The sequence below is a fragment of the Ctenocephalides felis genome, unplaced genomic scaffold (assembly GCF_003426905.1).
Source record: "Ctenocephalides felis isolate EL2017-DRISC unplaced genomic scaffold, ASM342690v1 CF-g0.4_SCAFFOLD_01886, whole genome shotgun sequence".
Lineage (NCBI taxonomy): Eukaryota > Metazoa > Arthropoda > Insecta > Siphonaptera > Pulicidae > Ctenocephalides > Ctenocephalides felis.
Genome location: NW_020538040.1, coordinates 10,648,586 through 10,660,928, shown reverse-complemented (window position 1 = coordinate 10,660,928; position 12,343 = coordinate 10,648,586). Strand labels below are relative to the sequence as shown.

General features: G+C 31.0%; 1 protein-coding gene across 1 annotated transcript; it reads right to left on the bottom strand.

The window, feature by feature from the left end:
• Nucleotides 1-1,653: 1,653 nt before the first annotated feature.
• Nucleotides 1,654-7,151, bottom strand: LOC113377893 (mitochondrial proton/calcium exchanger protein-like; the record flags this gene model as incomplete). The annotated part of the gene is given in 11 exon segments (XM_026618343.1): nucleotides 1,654-1,985; nucleotides 2,705-2,920; nucleotides 3,819-3,988; nucleotides 4,114-4,244; nucleotides 4,467-4,651; nucleotides 4,771-5,082; nucleotides 5,577-5,747; nucleotides 5,807-6,018; nucleotides 6,087-6,336; nucleotides 6,393-6,733; nucleotides 6,814-7,151. Coding segments are annotated over 11 exon segments (2,469 nt in total). The 3' UTR covers nucleotides 1,654-1,835.
• Between the last annotated feature and the right edge of the window lie 5,192 nt (nucleotides 7,152-12,343).

Sequence of the window (12,343 nt, the reverse complement as noted above, 5' to 3'; positions counted from 1 at the left end):
AACTGCGACAAAAATTTCAGTGATCATTTTTAGAATGTTTTTTTTTTTGACTAATATAAAATGAATTAGGATGAATAAATAATTTAAATTTACCTTTGCAGGAAAATTTTCCATCTATAATGCTGGCTCCTGGCAAAGTATATAAACATAAAATACAATATAAATTCGGTCTCCAATTCAATCCAGACGGCTGTTTGATTCCGACTCCTGACGTAACACCTCAAATATCCGAGCAATCTCTAAACCATATGGACTTCGAGCAGAATTTTAACGCAGAGATAAATTTAATATAATTCATCCTGATTTTGATAAAAAGAGAAGATCCAAAAAAAATGTCATATGCATAGAATAGATCTGTTGCCATTGAAACCTTGGTAATATTGATATTCTTAAATTTTTTGAAGTTCTGGTGCATTGTCTAGTGTATATGAATCGTTACATGTTACATTGTAAGTAAGTCATACATTGATGACTGAGTCATTTCTGGGTCTAATCCCAATCACAAGGAGATTTCGAACTTGTTTGTGTGTTTGTGTGTGTGACCATACATACAAAATAATCGGTGCGTCACTCAAATCACAGGAAGACATCGACTTTAGGCCGTCAGGCGTCGGTAGAAATCTGTATACCACAAGCTATTGGCACCTTTTATTCCAAATCATTCTAAACTTGCATGATGAATTTACATAATTAAAAGTTTATGATTTGCATATTGTTAAAGTATCCGTAAAAAATGTAATAAATTTGATATGCCTATCTCAAATACATAAAAATACATTTATGTACTGTTTCTTCAGTATTTCCAAAAGCAATTGATATGTCCAACAAATTAACTTCAAACCATCAAAATCCGTTTATTTGTTCTTCTAAAAATCATCAAATAAATAAATAAATCTTACACACAGACATCTATTTTTATCTAAAAAATAACAATATAATCGTTTCAAGTCAATAAGCAAGTCGTTTCAAGCTTAAAAAATCACAGTTTCATGAAAAATAAATAATGAATCGCGTTTCTGAATAAAAATAATAGCCTTTTCTTCAAAAATTTAAAAATGCTTTCTCAGATCTTCTCAGATCAGTAAATACTTGATGCAAAAACAATAAAACACAAAATAGTAATAATACATACATACATATATATATTATCTATCAACCAACATTTTACAAACATCTTTAAGATTATTTTTGTGTGTACTATCAAAGTACACAGATATAAAAAAAATGTTTACTGTTATTTTGTACTGTATCTTTTTCACATTTGTGGAATAATATAATTAAATCAATCACTGAAGACTTTGAAATTACTAATTGTTCTAAAAACATTAACGATAATAACAAATATGCATAGAGCAGGTAATTTAAATTGAAAAAAGTGATGAAATTTCTGCATCATTGATGCAACTTGGAAATATGAATTAAATATGCCAAAATAAGATAATGATTATTGACATTTTAGAAAAATTTATGGCATGTAATTACAGAACTTAATAGAACTTCTTTAGCCTACAAAAGTACATATAATAAAGAAATACAAATGATTTTTCTTTCACCAATATGCACACTATATTTTCTAATCTTAACTAATTTTATGTCATATCTGAGATTAATAAATAAATTTAAACCTGAGGTGCATATTAAATCACATATTAATTAAGAGCATATATAAATTATTGCACTATGCATATTTGCTTTAGCAAATAATATTAAGAAAAAATCACTTTAAGTATCACTTGTGCTGTTGTACAATACTCAAATTGTACTAGTACGTATAATAAAATCTTTAGCTTATCTTCATATCAAATATAAAACTCTATGTATATATAATATATTATTTACAAATTTTTACTATTTTCTTTGTTTTTTCTTTGTAATGTCTGGGTACTGGCAATGCTCTCTTCTGTGCTCTTCGTCAATTGCTCCACATTCAGTTTGGTCGATTCTTCCAAATTTTTATTTTTAACATTTAAGTCATCTTCGGACACCTGTTCAATTGAGATTTTTAAATGACAAAAATCCTTTCGGTGTAAGCAGAATGAGGTTAAAGCCAGTTCAATGAGCAGTGAATATGATATGATGATCTTTGAATTGTTACACAAACACCAGAGAACAGAAAACACTGTGCATCCACCAACAACATTAATAAATAAACAGTAACTATTAGGTTCTTTAAATAATATTTAAATTAAACTAACACTTTTTTCTCAACTGAAGATTTACTTAAATTTGATACACTAAGCTTCTAGCTTGAAAATAATAACAAATTTGCTTCTAATTGTGAGATATAGATATATTCGGACTGTCAGTAAGCAAGATTAAATATAGAGTCAAGAAAATTATCCTTAAATGACTCTGCTATGAATAATGATTTGTGGTTGTAAGTGTTGAATATTTGTAGTTTTTAGTAATTGTTGTGTATATATTTTAAGTGTTGTAAATCAGTTTTAAAATCATTGATTTCTCATTTGTATCTTTAGTTTATCAACTGCACACTATACTCATTTAACTAAAATAAAATTAAAATATCAAATGGCATTCCACCATAATTTAAAAGCTTGCAAGAGTAAGTTTTTCTTTTTCTTAAATTATGTATATTTAAAAATAGCATAAATAAATAAATATTAATTGTTACTAATATGGCACTACCATGCTATAAAACATGAGTAATAAGTGAATAATCAAGCAAAAATATTAAATCACTTACCTTAGCTTCATGTCCCGAGCTAGGAACTGTACTCTTCTGCTGTGATGATTCAAGATGCAAAGTTTCACTTGGTGGTACAAAACTTTTCTGTTGAGACTCTTGCTTTTCTTTCTTTTCTTCCAATTCAATAACTTCCTCCTTTTTCAAAAGCTGAACCAACTCATCTAATTGTTTTGTACTCATGATACCATCTTCTTTTTCCACAATGTCAATAACCTAAATAAATTAGAAATTTGGTATAAAATATATAAAGAAAGATATGGGCAAAATGGTATATATAGACAAAATTTGAGTAACATTTAGTCGCGGACTGTTTAACGTGACGAAAATCATCACAACTCTGTCAGATGTTGGGCGTCATTGTCACAGTCTTGTGCAGTAATCAGTTCAAATGTGTTTCGCTTTTTGAAGTTTATTTTGGGAGAGTTTTTCTCGTGTTGTTTGGGGACCTATATTGATATTCGTGATTATTTCAATTAAAATCAATGAATTTATGCATGTACTACTAATTTCAATCAATTTTATTGCAATAATCATGTGTTTGATGGAATTTTGATTAATTGTTTATTTTTGTTCACTTTCGGACATAATACTATTTCACAAAACTTACTGGTTAATTCGAGGCCAAGAAATAAAATTGTAAACCTGTAAAAAGTAAGTAGCTTTTCCAACTACTTTTAAAATAGACCAAAGAATCCAGGTAAAAATAAGATTTAATTTTTTGCAAAAACTCTTTTCCCGTTATGATTCGGCGAAGATTGATATGCTGATTATGATTTAAACCCTTACTCATGCATTATGAGCTGATATCTCAAAAAGGACCAAACAATTTATTTGTAAACTGCCTCTTAAAATATGGACAAAATAGTTTTTGTATTTAGTTGCATTTCTCCTTAATAAGTATGTCATTAAAGTTCCTACTTAATTAAAATACATGTTACCGGTAGTCAATGAATCTAAACTGAGTAAAAACGATTGAGACTTATTATAATACCATTAAATAAATGAATATCAATAAACAAACAAAGCTCCATAACATTTTGTCCTTTTTTCTCCTAATTTCTCAAATAATCATTCAAAGATATCTGTATCAATATAATTAATTACTATTTACCTTCAATACATCTTCAACTTTGATATGCCTATCTTTGTCAGTATCGATCCTGCCCAAAATGTTCTCAATTAATTTCAAGCGATTTTCGTCTGGCACATTTTTAACTTTCTTAATAGCGTCCATTAATTCGTCAATTAAAATCTCTCCTCTTTCTTTCCTTACATCTAATTCTAGAATAATTGAAATTAAAATGTTAAATAAAATTTAAATCAAAAGTAATTGAATCAAATTTATTAAGAAATCTATTGTTAATTTATTCATCTATTATTATTGTTATTTTTTTATTATATATTACCTTGAGTTTCAGTAGCGCTCCTAGGAGCTTCAAGTGGCAATGTTTTGGCTTTCTTCTCAGATTCTTTACTTTCAATTTCTTGTACAACAGTATCCATTTTCGTTATCATTTTGTTAACCTTCTTCAACAATCTGTAAAATTATAATAATATAACAAATTGAAATCAATACTCATGTGATTTTTTTTTTCAATAAGTCCAATCTAAAATTAGGCAACACCAAGATTAAAAAACTGAAAAGTTGTTAGTTAATGTATAATGAATATGAAACTATCTGTAAAATTCTAAAATTAGGCAATACCAAGATTAAAAAACTAGAAAGTTGTTAGTTAGTCTATAATGAATATGATTTTACCGTTGAGCTCCTTTAGTTTCTTTTATCTCATCCTTTGGTTTCTCAGCAGCAACTATGGCTTCTTTCAATTCTTCTACATCTTCTTGGTAATCAGCAATTTCTTCCTTAATGTCTTTAATAACTTCCTTTTCAATCACCAAATTATTTTTGTCTTTCGATAGTGTATCCAATGCATCTTCAACAACCTATGACATAAAAAGGATTATAATAAAAAAAATTATAAAATTTAAAATATAATGTATTTGTATTTGAATTTTCATGTTTCAAGACCTTCGGATTCCCTAGTAAACATTAAAATTATCACCTCAAGATCTTTCTTGGTGAATTCCACCTCATCAGCATTCTTATCCACTTCAGTTGCAACAGGTATCTTAGGAGCGCCCATAATCAGAACTTCTGGTGGTGCCAATGGTGATTCTACAGGTGATGTTGCCACCTTTGGTGTCTTTTCTGCATCTATCACAGGAGCTGTATCTATCAGAAGTTCCTGAGCAGAAGAGGCCTCAGCTGCTGCAGAACTGGCATTAAGAGCAAGTTCGGCTTGCTTGCGTTGCTCCTCTTCCTCACGTGCTTCTTGGCGTTCTTCGCGAATTTTGCGTTCTTCCTCTTTGATGACCTGAAAAATATAAGAATAATTACGTTTATCAATATAAAAAATAAATCTTAATACCTGTTAAGACAGACCAGCAAAAAACTATCTGAAGAGTTTTGAAATGGAGAAAATAAAAGTGGACAGATAAGATAACAAATAAAACAGTGCTGAGAAAAGTGGCATAAGAAAGAAGTATGCACAATCGTGGAAAGAAAAGAAAACTGAATTGGGCCAATATTGCAAAAACAGTGCCCACTGCACGACATTGTCGGAACTAAAATAGAAGGTCTGAAACGATTAGGAAGAAGAAAAAGAATTCAAATGATTGATGACTTATGCAAGAGAAGAACATACAGAAAATTAAAAGACAAAGCACAGAACTGGGAAGAATAGAAGCTTTAGAAAAGAAAATGCATACAAGTGTATAAAAGAAAAGGAATCTAAAATTTATGGTGCTCTCACACCATGGACCTACCTTGAGGCAAAGAACCATATTATTATCTGTTTTATCTACTTACCTCAATTTTGGTCTTATTGTCAATCTTTCCTTCTCTTTCTCCAATAGCAGCCTTTGTCTGAGTTACAATAGTTTCAGGAAGAGCATTTATTGTTGCTTTAAGTTTATCAGACACTGGAACATTCTCGGGCAACATCAGCGCCCTTGACAAAAGCAATAATGATGGTGGAACCTATTAAATAAAATGAATAATAAAAATTGTTTGTCATATAGATTGTTTTTGTATATTACCTTTTCATTCAAGCTTAAATTAATCCAGTCTTCCAATTGCCTCCTCAACCTATGTTCTGGCATACCATAAGCTCGCATTCCACGAGCTCTGCAGGCCTGTTGCACCTCCGAATAAGTCATAGAAACTATGCCTTCTTTTTGAATCATTTTATCATCAGCAGCTAATGAACGTAGTTTCATTCGCAGTTGAAACCTTAAGAAATTTGTTGTTCCTGCAATAAAAGATAACATTCAAATATTTGCGTATTTAAATTAATAATAGAGAGCATGGTGTAATTACCTAAAGTACTGATTTCTAGTACCCTGCATAAAGCAACAAGTTGCGGCCTCGCCAGCGAGTCAAGAGTGATTTCATCTTCAAACAATTTTGAAAATTTCATGATTTCTTCGTTACTGGCTTGAGCACCAGACTGTCTCATTTTCGTAAACCAAATTGAAAACTCTTTAGCCAATTCTGATCTGTGATCTTTGTGTTGTAGAGTCATGTCGTCCAATGTTTCCGTCAGAAATTTAGCCATCTCTAGTTTTACCTAGAAAATCAACACTATAAATACAGACACATAACATGCAGTTACTGGTGTATTACCTTCAAACTTTGTTTCAATTTATCCTCTCTTTCTGTGGCAGTTTGGAAGGTCGATGGCAACATTCCTGGGAATAGTTTGATGGCAACTGGCAGCAGTAATTCCATAAAAGGCACAATAATGAACACAGAAAATGGCAGAAGTCTGAAAAGATCAGCAGTGGTTCTCACTAGCAATCTATGTTCCCTCCTGGTCAATTGGTTTCCATTCAGTACTCGCCAAATTAATTTTCTGGATACATTTAAATCGATGAAAAGAAGCCGAAAACCATGGTAGTAATGTAGAAGTTCATGTATTATTTTCTGTTTCAGCGTTTTCTTCACAACTGTTATCTCGGCACTATCTGGTTGAATTTTGGTCGGAATTATTAACTGATTGAACAATAAAAATACTATATAATTATAAAGCTAAATCTAAAATGACCTGCAGGTTTGAGAGCCGTAACCGTGGAAACATTCTCCGCACTCTCCTGCTGACTCTTCAGTTTCTGATCATCCTTTAACTTCTGGACGGTGACTTCAACTTTCGACGATGGTTTTGTGACTCCTTCTTTCTCGCAAAGTCTGACGCTGGGAGCATTAAAATTTCTCACCAGGACGACTGTCGGTGTCGCATCATGAAATGTGTTATTATGGCCTACACATAAAACTGGTAAATTGGCACCACGATAGAGGTCTATCCGATGGCTGTGGTAATATTTGTTTGTGCAGTTTTTGGTACGGGCTAAAGTCGAGACTACACGTTGTAGCTTCATTGTGCATCTATGAAAAAAAAAGGGAGATAAGATATTGTGAAATAGAAAAGAAAAACTAAATACTACATCCGAAAATAACAAACCAGTGTTTCCCAACCTTTAACGGTTCTAAAATTAATTTGCCCTAAACAAATTTATACCTTTGAAAATTGAATTGGACAGACTTCTCGTTGGGAAACACGAGACACAATGTCGTGATATTACATCAACTATATAATAATTTTTAAAAAAGTTATCTAAGTCATATATAAATTAATTAAAAATTATAAAATATCAAATCGCTGAATGATTTGCATAATGCCTCTACTAATAAAAGATTCCGAGCTATATTAACAACAGCAGGAAGTTTCCTCTACAAAAAACTTGTTCATCTTTCCTAATTTTACGATCAAAACTCGATACTACTCCTAAAAGGCGTAGGAGAAGGAACTAAAAGTATTTTGAAACAATGTACAACATCATAGACCGGAATATTATTCAAAATGTTGATGCAATCCTTCGAAACGATTTTTAAGGTCAGATCAGATATCCTTCAAAATGCGGGTACAAATCATAAAAGATTCTGGCGTTTAGCATCAGCCCTAACAATCAAAAATATTTCGAAAAAATGCTTAAGTTCGAAAACCGAGACATCCCTAAAAATATTGGTACAAATCCTAGCAAGTTCTGCTGTTACACCTATTGGTACAAATCCTAGCAAGTTCTCACAACCAAAAATATTTTGCAACAATTTTTGCAAATCATAATTTCAAAGCTATGTTTAAGGTCATAGGCCGGAATATCCTTCAAAATCTTGGTACAAATGCTAGAAGGTCGTGACTTTGAATACGGTCCTAATATAAAAAACCATACGGTAACATTATTTAAGAAGAACTATTAACGTACGCCAGCCAAACATGAAAATAACACAAAGATAGCAATCTAAAACGTTAATTGTGGTATGTTGCCAATGTCAAACTGCACAAGGATCTATATGATATGATCAGATCATCCAAATCAGTAAGCACAAAACAATAAGTCAAGGAGTACCGACTAAAAAACTATGGAACATATTGCCATCTAATTGTATGGCAAGGGGTACTAATTGGAGAAACCTTCCCAAATCTACAGAGATCCGCTCAGTCTCATAAGTAGAAAAAACGCTTTCGGTTATTTTTGAAACTCGCAGAACGTTCTCCTGTTTTAAACAAATAAAATTCAATAAAAATATAGAAGTCATAGTAACCATTTTACACTAATAAAGAAAAATGTGATTCTTATTGGAGAAACCTTGCCAAATCTCACAGGATGATAAAATTACACCGAAAAAAACGATTTGGTTCTTTTTTACACTCGCAGAACGTTTTCCTTCTTTAACCAAATATGATTTAGTGAATGGATAGAAGTCATAGTAGCCATAACAGACGAATAAAGAAGAAAGTGATTCTCATTAGAGAAACCATCTCAAAGCCAAGGAAATCAGCTCATAGTCTCATCGGATGATGAAATTATACCGAAACAAAGCTTTTGGTTATTTTTGACACTCGCAAAACGTTCTCCTGTTTTAATCAAATAAAATTCAATGAATAGATGGAAGTCATAGGATCCATATCAGACAAATACAAAAAGGACGTGAAGAAACCTTCCCAAAGCCACGGAGATCAGTTCTTTTATTTATTGTATATTTGTTAACTTTATATACACGTACATTAGTCATATACATTTTATAAGTTAACTTTACAATTTTATTTTATTTCATTGTATATAATTATATAGCGCATCATATATCCTTTTCTTTGTCAATAATGTTATAAAATTGGTTGGGAGGGTGATTTTTTGCCTTACTATCTCCCTCCATAGTTCTTGTCTACCCATTTCCTATTTTTTGTACTCCATAATGTCGTGCTCAGCATCCGCCTTAGTCGCTCCACCCAAGCAATAGCAATTGGGATCGGTATTGATCCCAATTCTACTCAGGTGAAACGGAGTGTATGTATGGTTAAATCTTTGTCTGCTTATTGTAGAAAAGAACCACTGACATTCAGTAAAATCGTCATACCAGCTCTTAGTCTCAGGATGGTGAAATTACACGGACAAAAGATTTTATTTATTTTTTACGCTCGTAGAACTTTTTTAACCAAATATAGTTAGAATTTTAACCAAAAATAGAAAAAAGTTATAGGAGCCGAACAAATAAAAAAGAAAGTGATTCTCATTGGAGAAACCATCCAAAACCATGGATATCAGCACCTAATCTCACAGAATGATGAAATTACACCGAAAAAAGCATTTGGTAATTTTTATGCTCGTTGAACGTTTTCCTCCATTAACCAAATATATAGAAGTCAAAGAGCCAAACAAATGAAGAAGAAAGTGATTCTCATTGGAGAATCAATTCCTAAAGTCACAGAGTTCTGCTCACATTCTCATCGGATGATGAAATTACACAGAAAAAAGCTTTTGGTTATTTTTTACGCTCGCAGAACGTTTACCTTTTTCATCCAAATATTATTTAGTCAATAAATAGAAATACCAGGACCCACATCAGGCAAATATAGAAGAAAGTGATTGATGATTCAAAATGCTATTTTTGAATTTATAGTAAAATAATCTGATAAGATTTTGTCGCTAAGCCGTCGTATTATCATAATGCGTCATGTGGAACAAAACGTGCACAGGTCTTCTACAAGGCCAATACTCATTGGCAGTTCAAATATGATAAATCAGTGATATGAACAGATCTCTATTCACTTGACACGACGACTAATCACAATCGACCCGTATAGCAATGATTTCATCGAGAGCGAATGACGAACAGTTCGGGCGTAACGCAACTTCCGTTGCATTTTCACAGCTTTACTCCCTAGTCGCGCCTAAAGAAGTTTTACTTTAAAAATTAAATATTCAAATATTATATATTTCGACTCATTTTAGACAAATCCAAGAATAATCTTAATAAAATTTTTTAAGATTCCTGATGTTGTCCAGCATACATACACTCATGACCTCTCGGAAACGTTGAACCATTCACGAAATAATACGAGGGGATACGACCAACGAAAAAAAAATTTAAACGTATCGGTATTTTAAATCAAAATTATTATAATATTTAGTGAAACACAAACAAACTATCACTTAAGATACAATAACCAAATTTTATTAAATACTCTTTCCTACCAAACTATTCCACTTATAGATATTCCACATATAAACCAAAACTGGGTAATTTTCAAACACACCTATTATTAATATCACTAATTAAATTAATCTTTGAGCAAATGTTATTTAAATTCTGCAACAAATATTTTGTATTGAAAGAAAACATTCCATAAATCAACTATTATCAATTCCTACATTTTTCAAGTATTTCGCTCGACCACTTACTAAAACAAACAAACAATAAGAATTCCAGTTCTAATTGCGAATGTCAAGTGTTTGCTAATTGCAAAAATTATCATATTTAAAATGTGCTAAACAAATTATATAGTTTTACACATTGGAAATGAAAATTAATTTAATTATGGCTACACCGTTATCGGAAATGGCCTAATATGAATATTACAAAAGATAATTTTAATAAAAATAGATAAATAGAAAATAAATGCAACTTTTAAATTATCGAATGAAAAGTTTATGATTTTTCCAAATCATTCTGAAACGTTGAAATTGGAATTACTATGTATGGGTCTCAGAAACAGAAAGTTTTTTGTAAATATGAATTTTTTAAACATTTTTGAAAACATTTGAATATTGAAAAAATGTCTTTTTTAAAATACTGATATTTTCGAAAACTTAAAAAAAATATTGTTTTTTATTTTTTTCTTAAATTTTGAAATTTCTTCGAAGTTTGTGATACCCATTCATATCGGTTAATCTAATTACAAAATGGTTTTGGTTTTCGACCACCAAATGGTATCGAAATTTAAATTTTTGCATTTCTTCACGTTTTGAAGATTTCTGAACATTTTGGCATTCCTCTGAAAAACTAGATGTGTGTGTTGTGTTGCGCGTGTGTGTGTGTATGTATGGATACAATTTTAGTTCACGTTTTCGTGCGCACGGATCAACCGATTCAATTGGTTCAAAAAACATTCGATTCCTATTGATAGGGAGATGTGCTGATTAGTTTTTAGCAAAGGCAAGTCTAGCCATTTCGGAGATGCGGATCAAAAAGTGCAGAAATTGGAAATCGAATTTTGAGAGAACGTAGCATCCGATTTGAATGATCCAAAAAACATTCAATTCGTAATGATGGGGAGATTTGGTGATTAGTATTTTGCAAATGCAGGTCCAACCATTTCGGAGATACAGAGCTATTTGGCAGTTTTTGAGAGAACTAAGCATCCGATTTTTTTCAACATTTTTGAAAACTGTAGAATCACACGAAAAAAGTAGAATCACATATCATAATACATATTTTTGTAAACAAATATTTTGTAATACATTTTATAAAGTTGGAAATTATTAATTACAAATTAACACATTTCCACATTGGTGACCCCAACGTGAAATATTTGATTATTGAAAAAAAATACCTTTTTGAATATACTGAGATATTTTCCGAAAACGTAGAAGATTTTGAAAACTTTGAAATTTTATTATTTTCTATTTTTTGAAATTTCTTCAAAGTTTTTGATTCATATCTGTTAATCCAAATTACAAAATATTTGATTTTCGACTGGCATTTTTTTTAAACTTTTTTCTGAAACTCCAAAACCGCTGGACCTGCCTTTGCAAAAACTTAATCAATTCTTCATTACATCAATACAAATGGAATGTTATTGAATCGTTCAAATCGGATGCACCGTTCTCTCATAAACTTAATTGCCATTTTCTGCACTCTTTGCTCCGTATCTCCTAAACGGCTGGACCAACTTTCGCCAAAAATAGATCAGCACGTCTCCTTATCAATAGAAATCGAATGCTGTTTGAATCATTCAAATCGGTAGATCCGTGCTCCCGAAAACGTCGACGAAAAATTGTTTATACAAATACATGCACATACACAACCATTTTTTCTAAGGTATGCCAAAATGTTTAGAAATCTTTGAAACGTGAAGATATGCTAAAAAAAATTCATTTTTGATTTCGATTTGAATCATGGCACATGAAACCTAATAAATTGTATGAGTGAAATTATTCAAAAAATTTGTTACGCAATTTACATGTATTGTATAAATTTCTGTTTAATACTATATATTGTATTATATTATATTTAAA